The 20,296-nt window shown below is 30.7% G+C and overlaps 1 protein-coding gene and 1 non-coding gene across 5 annotated transcripts in view; both read left to right on the forward strand.

The window, feature by feature from the left end:
* The window catches only part of Agps (alkylglycerone phosphate synthase), a 132,800-nt gene that overhangs the window by 78,650 nt on the left and 33,854 nt on the right, over positions 1-20,296 (forward strand). For all 4 annotated transcript variants that reach the window (XR_009227023.1, XM_058580220.1, XM_046447257.2 and 1 more), the window contains exons 12-16: positions 5,273-5,324; positions 10,188-10,264; positions 12,148-12,260; positions 16,799-16,868; positions 19,089-19,150. Coding sequence is in view for 3 of the 4 variants with exons in the window: in XM_058580220.1 (XP_058436203.1) it covers positions 5,273-5,324; positions 10,188-10,264; positions 12,148-12,260; positions 16,799-16,868; positions 19,089-19,150 (374 nt within the window). In the remaining variant the exon portion in view is untranslated. The remainder of the gene's footprint in view (positions 1-5,272; positions 5,325-10,187; positions 10,265-12,147; positions 12,261-16,798; positions 16,869-19,088; positions 19,151-20,296) is intronic.
* On the forward strand, positions 19,926-20,032 carry LOC124094722 (U6 spliceosomal RNA). The gene has a single exon (XR_006852313.1). It is a non-coding gene; the product is annotated as a U6 spliceosomal RNA (small nuclear RNA).

Genomic DNA, 20,296 nt, shown 5'->3' on the forward strand with positions numbered 1-20,296 from the left:
CAAATAAATTGAAAGGAGTTAGGCTTACCACATAACTTTGTAAAATATTTAAAACTTCTTTATATTCAGAAGTAATTCTTGGGAATATTTATTACATATAGAAGATGGAATTGTCATTTAAAATCATTTGTGTGTAGAAAGAATAACCCTAATTAATGCTTGGTAATTGAATTTTTTATTGTGTAATCCAGCAAAATGAGGACAACTATAAGACAGACTCTCTATCAGAAGCCCCTCAGAGCAAGTTATTTTACTTTTATTAAAGTGAAAAAATAAAAATTATAATTAGGAAACTGACACCAACTTTTGGCCTTTCCCTTAATATAAGTGGAAGGAAATATTCACACAATAATGTATATTATTTCATTTTTAAAAACTAAGAGATAATTGTCTTTAAAATATACAGTTCTTCTTGTTTACAGTAAGACTCTTAGCTGTAAGCTAGTATGTCATTTCCAATATGACCAGCCAGTAATTGTAATAGTCGTAAATATTATATGATTTCATCTATAATATCAACTCTGACTTAAAAGTTAGAGGAAGAATCTGTCTACATTTAAAGTTTTTATTTCTAGATATTTTTTATTCAATAGATTTCTTTCAGCCTTTTTTTTTAAACTTATTTTTATCAATTTTATCATTGCCTTTTGAAGTGCTGTGTTCTTAGTGCAACGCACACCTAGTGCAGTGGATAGTATGCAAGTTAAGTGGATGGGATTCCTCTCCTGGTAATCACTAAGAATATTGCATATCATGATAAATTCTCCTTTTAAATTTTTGTATGGTGTTGCACATGGGGTTTAGTATTGAAGTATTTGCTTCTGGTGCAATAATGAGATAAATTCACTATCTCTGATATAGTGTTTAGACTGAGGAATTTGGGCTGTTCTAGACAGAAAGTTTGATTTATGTTTTGAAGAAATAAACCTTATTAGTTCAACGATGACTCATTCCTTAGCTGTGGTTCCAGATACTGGACCATTCAGTGCTAATCTTTTTATAGTTTATCTGTAAGAAGTTAGAGTAGTAGATATGCTGCAGACATTTGAAATGTATGTTAGCATTGAATTTCTTTTGCCAATAGCTAGATAATTAAGAGACATCTTCCCAAATGATATATGTATATTATCTGAAATGCAAATTCTGATTTTCTCTATGACAAATGAAAGCATGACTTAGTGCCAGAAAAATAAATTTTACAGACAGCTTTTGGTGTGTTTTGTATAGGGACTTTTTTTTTTTTTTAAATAAAATAGTTGGATAAGAAATCTGTTGGTTCTTGAGTTAGTGCAGAAAATACTACCAATACTTAGTAAAATAAGATTCAACAGAATGATTATTTTGTATTTATTAGGTTATATACTCAAGTAAATTCCTGGTTGTAGCATCCTGGGAAGAAATTACCAGCACTTGACTTAGTTCAACTTATATCCATATTTTAAGGTCAGAGTGATTATTTATTTCTTCAATGTCCAAGTGAAATAAAGATACAGATATACTTTCATCAGTTAATAATAGTTTTTTTTATATAGTTTTTTAGAGTGTTTACTAACTATGAAGTATACTCAGGTACCAGTCAGGATACATGAGAGATCCTAGTAAGTGCATATAATCTATTCCATTAACTCCCATTTGAGTGAGCAATTTTTTTTGGAGAATTGTTAAATTCTTTGAATTTTTTTTATTAACTTATTAAAGTTAGTTAAAAGATTCCCTCTCAGATTAGTTCTGATCACCTACCAGAAGAGGTCACTTTTACTGAAGGGCCTTTTATCCCCCTTTTCTTATCTGTAGAATACAGTATTCTTAGTCCAGCATATTGCAATAGTGTAGTAATGAATTTAGGTTTTCAGTTATTAGCATTTGTGCTGTCTCTACTTCTAAAGGCAATCTTTTGAGTGCTTTTAACCTCCCTAGTTAGTTTTAAAGCAATGGTGACATAATCGAATCTTAACCATAGAGTATATCAGATTGAATAATGTTGTTTTTTAAGAATAGTAACATTATTTTAATCTTTTGATTATAGAAACTTCTATTTAATTAGTTGCAATGACTTTAATTATTTCAAATTGTAAATAAGCTTTTTGTATATGTAGAATGACACAATGATTTACAAATTATTAGTTGCCAGAGAATCACAAACTAATTTAGATTTTTTTTTAAATTTCTGAGTGTTTTACTTATCAGAATATGACAGTAACTGAAAACTCTACTTAGCAACCTTTGAAAACCCTGGCATGATTACAATATGAAACTTTAAAGCTCTTGCTTTGCATTTGATAATTTCAGAAAAGTAAATGTTATTTAGAATACAATTTTTTTTAGCTGCCTGCTTATTCTTTTAAAATAGTCTGTTCTCATATACTATACTTCCTCAATGTAAATGGGAATAGTGTACTAACTAGTTTATGTGACTCACTTGTCAAAAATCATAGTTAAAATCACAGTCAGTTTAACTGAATATTGGTAGCTGTGTGTATAGCAAGTGCCCTGAAACTTTATTAGCTCTCTTTCCAGTTCTTTAATTTGGAAACTTAAAACATATAAAACATTTAAAAGAATAGCACAGCAATCACCTGTATATCCATCTTGTATATCCAGCAATTATTAGTTTTTTACAGTATTTTTCTTTGTGTATGTGTATATATATATACAATGTTGTCTAGACCATTGGAAATTAAGTGACAGACATCATGACCCTTGACCTCTAAACACTTCAGCATCTATCTCCTGAAACAGAATAGTATCATTATCATATCTAAGAAACTATGCAGTAATTTTCTAATGCCAGCTAATTACAATTCTCTATTCAAATTATTCCACTTGTCCCTCAAATATATTTTATAGAGAGTATTTGCAAACTAATATTTAATCAGAATCTGCATATTGTACTTCAATTGCTTTACAGATTTAGTACCAATAGAAATTTATGTAATGTAGTATATTTTCTTCCCATTTTCTGATACAGATGTATTTATGTTGGTTGTTTTCATTAAGAACACCTGATATTGATACAGGTGAAGTAGAATCTGGTTGCAAGTAGGATATGGAATTTACAAGTTCTTGATAGGAGTTTAAAATGTTTTTATTCTAAAAATGAAAAATGGCTCTGAATTCTTTTATATTTTATTAGATATATAAGACATCATATAAATATGTATGTTATATGGATATTCTGTTGATTTTATGGAGAACAGAAATTTGGTCTAATCATGCTTCATATGTTTTATTAGAAGTCAATTTTATTAAAAACATTTCAGATTTGTAAATATGAAGAAAATGGATTTTCTTTTAGTATTTTGGAAACTGGTAGCATTTTTAGAAGCATAAGCCAAACTACAAAGATATCTTTAATCCAAGATTTGAAATTACTCAGGTTGCAAATGTATTTTAAAAATTATTATACTCTTAATAAATTCAGAAAATAGCAAATTAATTTTAATGTAGCTATTGTTTAAAATATGAATCAGAAGCTTTGTATGAATGTGTTTTAAAAAGTGATTTTTTTGGAGGATGTGTGATATACTTGAAATAATGTTCATCTAGGACCCAATATATCTTGGTCTTACTTCTGTCTTTATTATTTAACAGTCATCTGACCTTGGGCAAATATTTTGCCCTCACTGATTCTGGTGTTATTTTCTGTAAAATGGGGGTAATATCAGTTCTGCTATCTTGATAGTGTTGTTTCTTATATAAAATAAACACATGACAGTAGCTTGGAAACTGTGATTCTTAATAATATAAGCTGGTGGGTTATTGTTATGATGTGTATATAAAATTATCTAAACTGTTTCTCTAGACTTGGTAGTAACTTTAAAAAAATAACTTTACTTACCTCATTTTTAGTATGAAAACTGAGTAAATAAATTGAATCTCTCAAAATAAGAAACATTTAGTCATTTTATTGGGTAAAATAAAATGTGTATTGTATGTTACTATTGTGTATTGTTTCTTCTGAGTTTCAGAAATTTATGTTGCCAGAAATTGTTTTGATAAATATTATTCAGAAGATAAATGCTTAAAAATATATAGCATTTGTCAGACTTATGGTATAAAAACACCTCCCCTTTTAGTTGTAGATAGACATAATTCCTTTATTGTTTTTAATGTGGTGTTGAGGATGGAATCCAGTGCCTCACACATACATACTAGGCAGGCGCTGTACCACTGAGTTACAACTGCAGCCCCTAAAACATTAGCCATGTTGAAAATTTGTATAGAAAATAAAAAATTCCATTTAAGGTTCAGCTCACATGAATATGGAGAAATTACACCTAATGCGAACCTTGCTAGTGTTAGTATTGTGATGTTTTATCATCACCAAATAAATATAAATATAGGTTGGTGATATTCCTCATCCAAAATGCTTGGGATCAGAGATGTTTAAGATTTTGGAGATTTTCAGACTTTGGAATATTTGCATAGACATTACCAGTTGAATATTCTAATCCAGAAATCCAAATGCCTCCAAGTCTGGGAAGTTGGAACTCAGAAAGTTAGGAATTTTGGAGTAATTTGGAGTTCAGATTTTTGGGTTAGGAATGTTTACTTAACCTGTATCTGCTTTCCTTGGTTTTCTTTACTTGCTACTTGTAGTATGTGCCTAAATAACTACAACACTAGTGCAGTTTTTATTCTTCGGATACATTATCTTATCCTTCAGAATTTCATCACTGTTTTCATACAAGTAACCTTGACAGGACTTGCAAATCAGGAAACTGGATGGTTGTTCTATTTAAAATGGGTTATGAGAAGGGATTAAAAGAAAGAATTTCAGTTCCTAGAATTGTGACACAGGCAACATTTTAGTGCTTTTGTCTCCTGAAAATTTTCCATGTTCCTCATTTTAAAAGTGTTACAAGAACCTAACATAACTAGTTCATAAACACATAATTATTGAGTTAACTGTATTTAGTATTAAAAATTTCTACTTTGTTCTAAAATAATCCATCTTGAAGTCGGTTCACCTTGAAGCCCAGTTTTCTTTTATGGCATTTCCATAGGTCTTTGCTAGACATAAGCACATCTTATTGCAGAAATTAAAGATATAGTAGTATCTATTAATCTATTTTGCATGTAGATCTCTCCAGATAATTTAAAGCCACTGATGTTTTATTTATCTTCATAGAATTGTATAAAAATTCTTTTCTTCTGTATATTTTTAGGAAGTAAGCTCTTAATCTCTTAAATATAGAAAAAATATTCATATTCTACTCATCCAGCTTTTTATTGTATTAAACTTATATCACATTCTTCTCTTGTTAAACAGAGATGTGCTCCTGCGTCTATTCGCCTCATGGACAACCAGCAGTTTCAGTTTGGTAAGTAAAGAGTGATAATTTTAACATACGCTCATTTATTCTCAAAATTTTCAGCACTAGAAAGATAAATGTCATAGTTCCTGCCATTCAGGAAGCTCTCTCAGACAGTAACATAAATGAATGAGTTCAGTAGTATTGGAGAGACTATGAAAGAAGACTGCATTGGATCCTGTATAGATAAGTGAAGGAACAGTTGATTCTATTTGATTTTGTTCAACCTCAGGGGTTGAAAGTCAGAAAAGACTTTTAAAGGAGGGTGATACTTGAGCAAAGTCTTAAAAGGTAAATAGAAGTTTGCTCGAGATTATTTCTTCCTTACCACACTCATTCACTTGTAAACAGAAATACAAATTTTTTTCAAGAGACTTAGGCAGGAGTATCAAAAGTTTGAGGGCATTCTGAGCAACTTGTTGAGTCCCTATCTCAAAATACAACAATAATTAAAAAAAGAAGCTGGGGATATAGTTCAGGGTTACAGTACTTTCTTAGTATGCACAAAGCCTTGGGTTCAATACCCAGGGCTGCCCCCCCCCCCCCCCCCCCCCCCCCAAGTTATGAAACCTCAGTGACATGTTTTAGGATACTGGGAATCATTTTGTTTACCTCAAATAGAGGGTAGGACAAGGCTTGTCATATGAAATAAAGCTACATGGGTTATTTAGGGCTTTGCAGAATAGATTTGTATTTTATCTTGTAAGCTGTGGGATTTCTTTGTGGAGGGAATAAAATCATCTTTACATTTCAAAAGCTCATTCTGGCAGTTTTGCTCAGGGTGGATTAGAAGGGTACAGACATGAAACAGCTCAAGAGGCAAATTTTGGGACCCATGAGTAAGGTAGAAATAATGGAAATAGAGTAGAGGATAGATTTTTAAAAATCAGCTAGCCAATTAGATGTGGAAGGCTAAATAAAGGGAAGAGTTGAAGTAAAAATGGTCGATTTGGGGGAAAAATATATTACAATGGATTGTATCTAAGGTGCCATTGGGCTCTTGGGGTGAAGAATTCAATAGGTATTTGGATCCAAAAACATTTTTCTTTTCTACCTATTTGTCTAAATTATTGAACTTTTGATACAATTTATTAATCATGTTTTCAATTCTAGTTTTATTGCTTCCATATTTTTTTCACGTGCTGAAATTTACTTTGGGATTTGAGTTTGTAGAATTTAAATGCCATCAAAAGAGTTCCTGATCCGGGCATGGTGGTGATGTAATCCCAGCAGCTCGGAAGACAGAGGCAAGAGGATTGTAAGTTCAAAGCTGGCCTCAGCAACTTAGCAAGGCCCTAAGCAACTCAGTGAGACCCTGTCTCTAAATAAAATATGAAAAAGGGCTGGGAATGTGGCTCAGTGGTTGAGTGCCCCTGAGTTCAATCCCTAGTACAAAAAAAAAAAAAAAAATCAGTTCCTAACATTATGGAAATTATTGTTCAGTAATAAATACCAAAGGCTAAGGTAGGCAGATTTTATTGTTGTTGTTGCTGTTGTTTTGTTTTATTTTACTTTTTTTGTAGTTTAGGGATTGAACCCAGGGCTTTGCACATGCTAGGAAAGAACTGAACCACTGAATTATTCCCCCAGCCCTGAAAGGCAGGCTTTTGTTTGTCATGTCTGAAAGTTGCTTAGGTTTTAATATAGGGAAAACTATTATAGTTATGTAGAAAATTAACTGGGAAAGTCAGGTTTATATCAAGAATTCATTTTTAAATTAGATTCTTTTTATTCACAATTACTTCTTTAATAAATTACTTTCAACATACTATAGTATTAAGAAACAAAAGTTGATAATTGTGTCCTATAAATAATGAGATATTTAAGTCAAATGAAAATCAAGGCTCTAGTATGTTTGGCTTGCTTTTGGAGATCTATACAGCCATGTATATAATTAATAAAATCATTAACTATTTATGTGATGATGTTGTAGTACATTATGTTAGACATAGGCATCTTTTGAAACTATAATTCTGACCATGTTTTTTTTTTTTTTTATAATTGGGTTTTGTAGCAATTTAAAATGAGAGTTTAAGGAAAAGGTCTTTCTGGCTGTCTGCCATCTGTGTTCCACATTCTCATTATATACCTAGAAACATGCTCACATAGTCCCTTCTAGCTCTATGGTAGGACTTAATTCTTTCTAGTACTGACCATGTCTCCCTTCTGCTTTTTATTTAGCCACCATAGTATTTATTTTGAATTACAGATCTGGTTATGCTTCTTGGTTGGCTGTAGTCCTTTTGATTCTTCAGTTTGTTTTGAAGTCTTTCCTTCTATATATATTGTCATGACCTTGTGATAAACAACTAAAAGAGTAATGCTTAGCACAGCAATTCAGACCCTACAATAGCCATATATGGCTGCTTATTTTTAGTGTTTGTATCATACTGATTAATAAAGCATAAGCCTTATTCACAAATGGTGAATATTTTTAATATCACCACTTCTTGTAGTAAAACCCCTATTACATTATATTAGATTATCTGTTTTCAGTATATTGAAATGATCTATGGATTTCCTCTGTAGATCAAGGTTTCTCAAATTTTAGAGGATGTGTTTTAGTAATTTTTAAAATTTCTTGCATTTATCACATTGTAGGCATTTTTAAATTTTGTGTTTTTGTGGTTCTGTGGATCAATCCAGGGTCTTTCTTGCACATGCAGGGCAAGTGCTCTACCACTGAGCTACATCCATATCCCTTTATTTTTTATTTTTATTTTTGAGACAGGATCTTAATTATTTGCCTAGACTGGCCTCAAACTTGCAACCCTCCTGCCTCAGCCTCTCAAGTAGCTAGGATTCCAGGTGTGCACTATCGTTCCTAGCCATAACAGGCATTTAGTTTTTATTTAAGCATTAATCATTGCATTGGTAAAGAAGGTAAGCATATCCTAGATAGCTCTTAGCACATTGCTAAGCACATTATCTTAGTATAGTTTATGAAATCCCTCCTCACAACTGTTCTTCCAGGTGGTATTCCCATTTTACAAACAATTCAAGGCTCAGTATTTTAACCAAAGTCTGCAAGTCCTGTTTGGTAGAGCTGAGATTGAACTCATTTAGTTTGAATCCAAATCCCAATACTTTTTACACTGTTTCAAACCACTTCTTTGAAACATACATAGTTAATATATCCTTTTTAATTAATTCAAATTGTAGGAACAAAAAATGCACTGTCAAGCTGTTTGGAAACCAAATTACTATAAAAGATAAAACACTAGCTGAAATATATTTAGAGTATAATTAATCTCATAGGTAGCATTAATTTAAGAAAAAGTAAAAGATAACAATATCTTCCAAGTAATACTAATGCTTGACTCAAAAGTCAGTGTCTCTTTTGCAATAATTTATTCTTTAAAACTATCATGTCAACTTAGTATTGGAGATGTGTGTGACTAATTGCTACCGATGTAATGGAAATTATACTAATAATGTCAGTGGATTATTTACCCGTAAGGATTATTTCATATTGGAGTACTAACATTTGGATCCCTTATGCATTGTGTAAAGATAAATGAATGAGAAAACTTTTATATGAATAGCAATTTCCATTTTGCAAAAACACAACACACATACTCAACATATGTTTACATGTTTATTTCCAATTGTTATTTAGATAGGATGACTTCCATTTGGTACAGAAAATGTTTTGTTGATACATTATTTTTAACTTAAATCATGCTAAAAATTATATCGAAAAGCACTGGTTATTCTGGAAAAGTATCTCTGATAATTCACAATAAAAAAAGAAAAAAATAACTACTTTTGATCCAGTAGCTCAAAAGGATTGCCAGGTGGATCTCCATCTAATCTGCAGTTCTTTTGGAGTGTCAGGGGCGGCAGGGGGTTTGTTTTAATGCCTCAGAGCATGAATTTCTATTAGCTCCTGGTTAAGACTTATGTTACATGTCCTTTTAACAGTTTCCTATTAGAGACAGCAAAACTGTAGTATCACAGATTCATTATTTCAATTAAAAAAATAGGTGGGTCAGAAAAATAGACTTATCAATGATAGTTGTTTTAGAAATGTTTGCTTTTGTACTTATTTTAGAGGGAAGTCCTGCTCTTTAAAAACAAACAAAATCCCTCAAACTGGAAAGGCTTTAAAAAAATTAATCTTTTTTTGATATAATTTTAGATTTAGTAAAGACTTTTAAATTCTTTATAAAATTTTTATATAAATGGTTGCCATATTTTTCTGAATTGGGCTCATAACATTAAAGCCAGATGCATGACTCTTAAATGTAGTAGTCATGGAAGTTGAAGTTGCTACTCTTTGAAAACAATGGGGAAACAGTAAAAGGTTTTCACTCAATTAAGCTTAATCCGCAGGCAAAGATGTTAATTTAACAGACTCTGAGACACCATTTATGTTATTTTGGCAATTTTAACTCTCTGGGTGTGATTAAGAAAGCAATTGCTAGTTTTATGCCAAGAATTCGCGATGAGTTAAGAATTAATTAAGAAACAACCTTAAACTTTGCATTGACTCCATATTTGGTTATACTTCTGAATGGTTTCTGTATAATTAGGAAAATAAAAGTGAAACCAGCCACCATTGGGAGTTCTTAATAAAATAAAAATTAATGAACTAGTTTTAGTATGTATAAAATACATCATTGAAAGATGACCTAAACTATGCGTAGTATTAATTACATGTGGTAATTTGAATTTAACAAACAGAATGGGGTTTTTAAATAAAAAGTTGTGATTTTTGAAAGAAGGGAAAAGAAAAGATGAAGATCTTAATATAAATATACATAATATAGATTTAAAAGTTAAAGTCATCACTTTTAGGCTACTAAGTAGTCTTTTAATCTTCTGAAAATATCATTTGCTATTAATTTAATATAGAAACTTTTTTCTCAGGTCATGCACTTAAACCTCAGGTTTCCTCTATTTTTACATCATTTTTGGATGGATTAAAAAAGTTTTATATTACAAAGGTAAGAATTTTTATAAAATGCTAAATGTTTAAATACTTGGGATTTTAATTTGGTTTCCTGCCTTCTTCCTCTCACAGACGCCTATTATAAGGATGTTTGTTCTTATAATAGTTGCTGTGTACATTTTATAATTATTGTTTTTCATATTGGAATAATATTAAGTCAGTCATGTAGTCATTTTCAAAAATTTTCTTTTTCTAGTTTTGAGGTTTCTAAAAATAATGTTCATTGAACAGTCTAATGCACATTTTCTAAGAGTATGAATTTTTATTTAAACTTTGCTGGATTGCTTTCCTAAAATGTATACCAGTGTATAGTACTGGCAGCAAAATGTGTGTCATTTTTTTGTTGTGGCCTTATTATTGCATATGGGTTTTGTTCTTGTTGCTTTTTTATGTTTTAAATTTATTGGGAGGGGAATAGTCCTTTGTTTTAGATGATGTTCTTCAAAATCAGTGAGACAAAACATTTCTTTATATTTTCTAGATGTAATTTTTCTCTGAGTTAGTTGAATATGATTATTTTGCCAAAGTGATTGATTGCTTTTTTTCCTCTGCTATGTTCTCTTTGAGGAATTATTAGAGATCCTTTGTTGTAAATTTTGTAAATAAATGTTTTCAGTCCAGTACTTCCCACTTAAAAAGAGATTTTTCTTTTTGGTGTTAAAACTTCAAATTTTTTAAGCCTTTTCTGTAATTATTTAATTGCTTCTGAGCTTAGAAGCTTCGTTCATCTGGACCTATGATTATGACCATTTGATTTTCTCTTTTGTGTTGAATGAGAATTTAAAATTTTTCCTTATTACACTTTAATTTATTTCAATTTTATGATGTGAAGTAAATATCTAAAGTAATCTTCACCTCCTGATCCCCCAGTTGGTAACCAGTTGAGTCGCACCAATAACTAATTAATCCCTTCTTCTATCATTGATTAGCCATAACCAACACATCTTCTCATAGTATTTATCTAATAAACAAACTCCATTTGAATGCATTTTTTTAAAAATTATTTTTTAGTTTTAGGTGGACACAATATCTTTATTTTATTTTTATGTGGTGCTGAGAATCTAACCCAGTGCCCCACGCTTGCTAGGTGAGCGTGCTACCACTTGAGCCACATCCTCAGCCCCTGAATGCATATTTTTAATTGATATTTTTGTTCTTGAAAAATTAAATGGGTTTAATTGTTGTAGGTCTGATTTTCCCTCTTGTTATTCAGAATTTTCCTTTAGGTTACTATCACCTACCTCTTTTCTATTCTAGAAAAAATTTTAGAAACTCTTCATTTTCAACAGTCCACTGGGGTTCTTACTAAACTCAGAATGGAGTAATATATAGGTTTGTAATGCTTAGTTTATGCATTCAGGAGCATAAATCTTATATTTTTTAGGTATGTTTTCCTAATGAAGTTATATATTTCTTTATAAGATTATTTCTCTTAGTTTTATGTTTAAGATCTCTTTTGAAAGTATTTTTTAATAAGAAGTTCTTATTAGTATGTAAGGATACTGTTGTGTTCCCCCCTACAACTAGCTACTTTATTATTTTGTAGTTTTTATTTAGTTCTTTATTATAATTCTGATAATTTGTTATATTTATATATCAATATGACATTTTATTTAAACCATGGCATACATGGTTTTATATGATTAAAACCATGGAATACATATAAAATGTTTTTTGTATGCTGTATAGTTTTATATTGTAATGACCTGCATAGGTGCATTAAGCATTCTTATTGATTGAAATTTAAAGTTCCGAAGTTCAATTTTTAAGAACTTGGTGTATTTGAACTCAGACCAGAAGGAAAAGAGCAAATGCATTTTGATTTACTGTTTTGCAAGGTTAAACTCATCTGTAATAAAAATATATATTTTTTTTAAGTTTAAAGGATTTGATCCAAATCAGCTAAGTGTAGCCACATTACTATTTGAGGGGGACCGTGAGAAGGTTCTTCAACATGAAAAACAAGTATATGACATTGCTGCAAAATTTGGGTATGTCTTTAAGTTCTTAATGCCAAGAGAATAATAAGCTAGAATTCTAATATCTCCAACCAGTTATTAATGCACCAAACTGTAATGTTTATAAACAGACTGCTTATCTCTAGGCAGTTATTAATTTAAATTTCATTTTAAATTTCTGGTAATTTATTATAGTAAATTTAAAATACTGTTTTGATTTACTTCCAAAATTTGTAAGAAGTTATATTGATTACTCTAACTTATCTAATTATATATGGAGTATATAAATATTATTTTTATTGGTCGTTTGCACTAATACCCATTTCATATTTGTTGTGGTAAAGTAGGAAAAAATTCATCGTCATGTTACTCTTCAGTGAAAATATTGTATGTATAAAACATGCTATTAGTGTATTTTTAAAATGAAATTAAGTTTAATCCCTGGTATTTGACAAATTGTCTATACTTCACCCCCTGTCATTTACAGTTTTGTGCTGGTATAAAGAAACAGAAAACATTTCACATCTATAACCAACTGAATAATGATAGGGTGGTTTTTGTCTGTCTGCTTGATGGATTATCAGACTGATCAATGAGAACTATAGTGGAAATGCCATTTATCAGGACTACATTTTTTCTTTTCTAAGTACATAAATTATCAGTTTTCTGGATACTAGTCTTACTTTTTTTGTTTGTTTCAGTGTTAAAATATAGCATACACATTATGCTTAGTCTGAGTTCTTTCTAATACTTTTATTCTTTTTTTCCTTCTAAGCAAACAATTGAACACTTAATTTGGAGCTGTGTGTTTTAGAGTATCTCTCTCTCTGTCTCTCTCTCTCTCTCTCTCTCACACACACACACACACACACACACACACACACAAACACACTTTAATATGTAACTAGCTTTTTACTTCCAGGATTCTCTGAACAATGTTGAAGTGAAGTATTGTCAGAGTGGAAAAGGGTATAACCTTGGACTTAAGTTTTATTGTTGTACTATTTTTGAATATTAAAAATTAGGCTCTCACATTTTTTCCCCCTATTCTGAAACTGGCAAGTAGAATTTTAATTTTCTTTAGTAACAGATAAAGTTCACTAATCTTTCAAACTTTCTCTGCTTAAGTTTTTATATGTTACCTTTTGGAATTACTGATGTTTCAATTAAATTAATTAAAAATAATTATGCTATAAAGATTTATTTAATGATCAAATTGCTTGGCTTTCAGGTCATCTCATTTTTGTTTGCATTTTTAAAATGTGCATGTTTCCCTGTCCAGAAGGAATTTGGCATTATTTGTATACCTACTGCTTAGGAAGTAGGTACTCACAGGTGATAAGTAAATTTTAATGAAAACATTTTATCTCTGCTCTAGTATTTAATATTAGAAACTGAAACATTAAATTTTTTTATATATATTTAAGTATTTAATTGGGACTATAAAATTTTTCAGAAGGACTTGTAGGGAAATGGAAGAAGACATTTTCTAATAATGTTTTGGATCACTGTTTATAGGGTTGGATTTGCTTAGTTTTATCCCAGTGTTCTTACCTTCCTAACACACACACACAGGAAATCTACTTTGTAGGATCAATAATTGTAATTAAAATTCAGAGTAACTAGCGAATCTTTACTAGTAAGTAATGTGTCACATTTCCTGTTAGATGATAAAAAGTGCCCATTGATGATAAAAAGTGCCCGTTCTGTCTTACACTTAATTTTTTTTTAATAAGGCATGATTTGTCTGTTCCTGGGCCTCACTCTTGATACTTGGAACATACTTGAAATTGACTAAACATTTGTTGAATGAATTGATGAAGCCAAGCTCTGTATTTTTCCCTGATATCTTTTTTTTTTTCCTAATTCTTTTATGCCTATTACCTGTAAGACAGAGTATTTTAATCTTTAGATGGTTTTTCAGAACCATATTATCAGTTTTGTTTGAGTAATCAATTTCAGGCATGTCAGTAATGCTGGGTTTGTTTTCTCACATCACACCATCAATTTATAGCTTATAAATAAGAGTGAATCTTCTTTCAGATACAGGGTTCAGCTTGCCAGACACTGATACTAAAGCTCCAGAACTGTTGGTTTAATTCCAACATTTTGCTTACTCCAAATAACACTTGTACCAGATTTATCCATTAAAAATAGATTATAGTAAATGAGATATTAATTTAAAGCAGAGATAAACTGTTAAAAACATTGGCTCAAATTGGTGTCTCGTGTTTTTGCTATTATTTGTTCCTTTTTAGTTACATTACAATTAATTTCTTAATGTACTTTCTTCCTGGCTTCCTTCATTTAGATGCAAAAATCTTTGTTTTTGAGCAACCCATATTGTCGGTTAAGAAAATGACTTTATTTTATTTTTTTTAAAACTTGGAAATATCTTATTTTGATTTTCTATCAGAGTTACTGACTGCCCCCTTGTTTTCTGTTAAAAAATTTTTTTTTGGTTCCAATTGTTGAAGACTCAGGGATATTTTTCTTTAAGGTGCCACTCCGCAAATCGTGAATCCTCAGTCACTTCTGCATAACAACTTAGAGGAAGGCACCACCAACTTTTTTTCTGCTAAAGTTTTTATATGTTAACTTAGTTCATGTATTTAATTTTTAATTAGGGCTTTATTAATCTGTCCATTATTTTCTTTTCCTTTTGTCCTGTATTCCCATTACCTTATTAGCTAAAGTTGATTGCTTTTAATGAAGTACTCTGAACAATCTAGAATACATGTTATCTTAGCCATTTTGTCTCTTTATCTTCCACTCCACTCCAACACTGTTAAATACCTTTGAACATATGTGACCCAACACAGCCTAGTAACCAAATATTGAATAATCATCATACCTTGGTTGTTTATCCTTGTTGGCTAGAGCTTTTACTTTTCTAAGAACTGAGAATAAATGTTACTTGTCAGCACTTATGACAGGTGTTTTGACATTTACCATAGAACTTAAGGTAATATATTATCATTATTTTTAAAGTGTGCTTAAGTTGTTTAACATAATTCAACATGAGAGTGATTAGGTTTACCAGATGGCCCTTTTATATAAATGATTGTCTCATTCTTCTTTCATTAGTCTTCCCAGTGCTTCCTCATGAAATAGCTTTAAATTTGTTCAAGAACCATGAATTGATGTCTGAAATTTGCAAAGAGCAGGAAATAAGGGATGGAAGTTGCTACTTTAAAATAAAGCAGTTTGAATTTAAATAGTTTTTTTTTTTTTGTAGTGGTTACATAAGTGATTGTGTTCATGTTGTATGACACAATTGTATCTTAAGATAATTCAGACTAGAAGATTGACAGTTTTAAAAACTTAAAAAAAGAAAAAAGAAAAATTCTAAAAAGCTAAATTTGCCAGAAAACATGACTTGGAAAGAATCCCAAATTGACTTTTTTTCTCCTTGGGGGTTTATGAATTTAGAATGGATGTCCAATTTCAATCTCTTCCTAGTTTAGGTAAAACAATGCATGTTTCTGTGTGGTTTGTCCCACTGGATCCCAGTGTGAAACAGAAACCTTCACCAGATGTTAGAAGAGAATCTAAAGAGAAATGTCTTGTCTGGGAGAGGAAAGAAGGACTTTTTCTCAACCGTACTTAATAGAGATAGGCCAACTGAATGTTTATTCACACCTGTTACTTCTCACCATATAAAATATTTAGCATGCTCCTTCTCAAAGATTCCTAGCACAGGTATCTTGTACCCTTTTTTAGGCTTCACTCTTATCTCCTTTCCTTCTACTTTTAGTTCCAAGATGAACCATTTGTATTTTCTAGATCTATAGCGTTTTTTCTCCTTTGGTTTTAATCTTGACTGTTTCATATCTACGTGAGTTATGGGTTCAGCTGTTTTCCTCCAAGCACTTGTCCCTCCAATGTTCTGACATGTGTTCCTTTTGTTTGAGGACTTTATTTGGCTCTCTACCTATAACCTCACATCCAACCCAGAACTGTTTTTCTGTGTTTTCTTACTTTTCACTTTCAGCAATGCTTCTTTCTTGTTTATAAACATCCTATTAATACAAACAGTCCCCTGCATTTCATTATAGCCCGTCCTCAAGTAGTTCTAGACTAGAGCTATTCTGTCAAGTCTGCTACTCCTTCTAGATGACACTAACTTGTGTTTATCCATCCAGAATAGAAAGTCAGGAAATTCTGAATAGTTTGGATTTTAGATTTTCAGATTAGGGATACTCAGCCTATATTAATAAAATAAAAATACTTAAGTGTCTTGTTATGCATGTGAGAATTAAGCTTATTTAAGGTATTTTTCATGACTAATTCTCTGCTCTTTTTGAGAATATGAAAAGTAATATAAATCACTTTATTAGTGTGGTGGATAAATTTTGAAATTAATGACTAGACTGAAAAATAAAAAATATTTTTAGATTTTTGTCTAAACTTATTCTCTTGATATCTCTTTGATATAAATGAAATTAAGATAAAAATGAAATGTAATCTGGAAAAGCAGTTTTCTTTAGATATCCTATCAGTTTGGTTAGTTTTATATATTTTTTAATGGTTCATTTAAAATGTATTAACAGTTTGTTCTTTAATTACAGTGGATTGGCAGCTGGAGAAGATAATGGACAGAGAGGATATTTGCTGACCTATGTCATTGCGTACATTCGAGTAGGTTACATCATATTTCCCTTGTCATTTAATTTACATTGCACATAATAATCTTTCCTACTTTGAATGAAACCATAGTTTTAAGTTTCTTAAACATCTTAAGATATGATAATTAAGCACATCATGTACATGAACCCTGCATTAGCTGTGGTTTTACAGAAGCCCATTTAAACCAAATTATGCTTTTGAGTAACTTAAAAATGATTTAATGTCTGTCTTTTAAAAGAATGGAGTCATTCTCTGTCTGAACATTGAACATGCCTTTCCTAACATTACCTTGTTAGAATCAAGCTGTTTTATTTGGCAGCACTCCTCGCTTAATTTATAATCTGTTTTTTATGTATATAAATCTTTGTCTTCTTAAAAATTGATATTTAACTTAATTCCAAGTAGTTATTGGTTCACTAGTGATTATTACTATTTAGAAATAAATAATTTATGTGTACTTGAGCACTAAAATTTTTCTGATTATAGATTTTATGGGATATATGTTAGAAACTTCATTAGTCATATTTAAGTCTATGCTACATGACATTGTTCTTTTGAAATTTATTTCTTCCTTTATTTAGTGGTTTTTTTTTTTCTTTCTATTTCCTAACAAACTCAGGTTTCTTAATTGTTTTCTGCTGTTTCCCGGGTGATTAGTATTGTTTTGTTTTGTTTTTTAAATATTGCCTCTTATTTAATGTGAATGATCTTATTCTAAAAGGTCATTTCTCAGCTACTCTATTGAGAATTTGGCTTCCTTACTACTAAGTTTTCTAATTTTTCAGTTAGAAATTGTTTGGAAGGAAATACAAAAACTTATATACAGTTTGGTTTTACTTATTTAAGAACGCTTGAATTAATATTTTCTCATTTTAGAAAGAATTTAATTCTAGTTAAGATCTAAATTATAAAATTGCAGTGAATTTGAAGTATATTGTTAGTCCTGTGCCTTTCTATCCCCCACCTAGTGGTGCCAATGGGGAAAAATATATTTATTGCCTGTCCACTGTGTTAAAAATTCTGATTAAGGAATGTACAGATCATGAATGATAATAGGTTTTATGCATTATGTGTACATCCATAAATTGTCAGTATCCACGGTTCTTCTCATAGAAAGTATTTTGAGTATAGATAAAATTTTGTTTGTTGTTTCAACAAAGGGTATTGATCATTTTCTTATAATACTGAATTCAGAATTCTAGAAAATGAAATACAGTTGTAGCAAGTACAGTGTACATACAATTTGGGGTAAATGTCTTAATTTAAATTTCCAGTTAATGTTAAAACTGAGTCAAAAGCAAATTAGGGATTTTCCCCCTAGATTTATTTGTTTCATATTTTAAAAAAATCCCAGGGCACAGTGCCATTGTTACATGTTCAGATATATGTTTACTGAATAAATGAATTCATAAGAGAAAAACAACCATTTTAGATCAGTAGTTGCGTTTTTTCCCCCCTGCCAACCACTAGTAGAGTCAAAGTGATTCTTTTTATGGGAAGTGCAAATTTATAACCTGTATTGATTTTTCTGCCTTATAACTTTTTTTTTCCCTCAAATCTTTACATTCTGTGGTCTTGTGAATCTATCTTTCTAGCTGTGATGACAATTGTGCTCTGGGTAAAGAAATCAAATGGTATAAGTTACTTGTAATATAAATATTACATCTTGTAAGCTAGAAAATATTTTCCAAGCAGAAATCCCTCTGTTTCCCTACGTTTGACTAATCTGTCAACCTCAAGGAGAGAGACACTATTTTTGGAATTTGTTTTTAAAGAAAAGTTGACTTGAAGAAAGGAAAATACTTGCTTATTTTAATCCCACTCCCTCTCAACTTCTGTCCCTTTACTTCTTCCATCTTGATGACCAATTTTTGATATTGGTTAATTTGGTATTTAAGACAGTAAAAATCTATTCTATTAGTCTTCTCTATATGTACGTAGATTTTTCCTGGATAGACACTCCATTCACGGGAGAAATCTTTGAATTCCTATTCTGTATTAGGCACTCTGTCTGCTGCCAGGGATACAGAAGAAAGCAAGACACAAGATTCCTGTCCTTAAGAAGATCATAGTTCATTCAGGGCACCTTCCCAGAGCTCTTATGGGATAGATAATAAAAGCATTTGAGGTTAAATTAGAAATGTAATACTAACAGTTACATGAAATAATAACAATATTACTTACTGATTATTGCATCTGTTGTAGTTTAGTGATTTTTGTGTGTCTTAACAGGACTTGGGTTTGGAATACTATGTATTAGGAGAATCTTTTGAGACTTCTGCTCCTTGGGACAGGTAATATATAATAAAATGTCGGATATTATTCAATTCAAATATGCTTTGTGAGTTGCTAAAGTAATTTATTTTGGTGTATGAATATATAAACTTTCAAAATTTTGTAAAGAAGCCTTGAAACAAGGTGGCTACTTTTATTTAAATTAATATCTTCATCAGAATACCAGAACTTCTAGCCATTACACTTTTTCTTTGGTTTGAGGCAAATTTATCTGTAATCCAAAAAAGGAAGGTATTATTGACATTTACATTTTGAAGACTCTTACTAAAAACTAAATGTTAAAAATATATAATAACAAATCCCACTGTTATATATAATTATAATGTGCCAATAAGAAGAAAAAAATACTAAATGGTACTCTTTGTTTAACTTAGCTTTAATTTTAATTTTTTTTTTAATACTGGGATTAAACTCAGGTATGTTTTACTATTGAACTACATCCCTATCCCTTTTTAATTTTTTATTTTGACACAGGGTCTTGCTAAGTTGCGTAGGGCCTTGCTAAGTTGCTGAGGCTGGTCTCAAACTTGCAATCCTCTTACCTCCCATCCTTCTTAGTAACTGAGATTACAGGCATGTACCACTGCACCCAGCTTTATTTAAATTCTTGGGTCACTAATATGTTCTCCAAAAAGTCCCCCAAAATTTTAAAACCAGTTAATCTATTGTAATATATTATTTAGCTTTTGATGTTTGTGCGTGTATGTATTAAGCAAGATCTTAATTTCATTTAAGTGATTTCTGAAAGAAACCCTGTTTAAGAAATGAAGTACAGTGCTTGCTTCAGCAGCACATACACTAAAACTGGAACAATATAGAGAAGATTAGCATGGCCCCTGCGTAAGGATGACACGCAAATTCGTGAAGCATTCCATATTTTTTGAACTCCAGATAGTACAGAGGGGTGAGAAGGGAAGGGAGGGGGCATGGGGTAATTAATGATGGTTGAATGTGATGATCATTATTATCCAAAGTACATGTATGAAAACATGGATTGGTGTGAGTATACTATGTATATAACCAGAGATGAAAAATTGAGCTCTATATATGTAATAAGAATTGTAAGGCATTCTGCTGTTACATATAAATAAAAATAAATAAATAAACCAAAAAAATAAAATATATTTATTAAATAAGAAAAAAGA

The sequence above is a fragment of the Marmota monax genome, unplaced genomic scaffold (genome assembly GCF_021218885.2).
Source record: "Marmota monax isolate L192 unplaced genomic scaffold, Marmota_monax_Labrador192_F-V1.1 WCK01_AAM20220418_F8-fsc00007, whole genome shotgun sequence".
NCBI classification, from domain to species: domain Eukaryota; kingdom Metazoa; phylum Chordata; class Mammalia; order Rodentia; family Sciuridae; genus Marmota; species Marmota monax.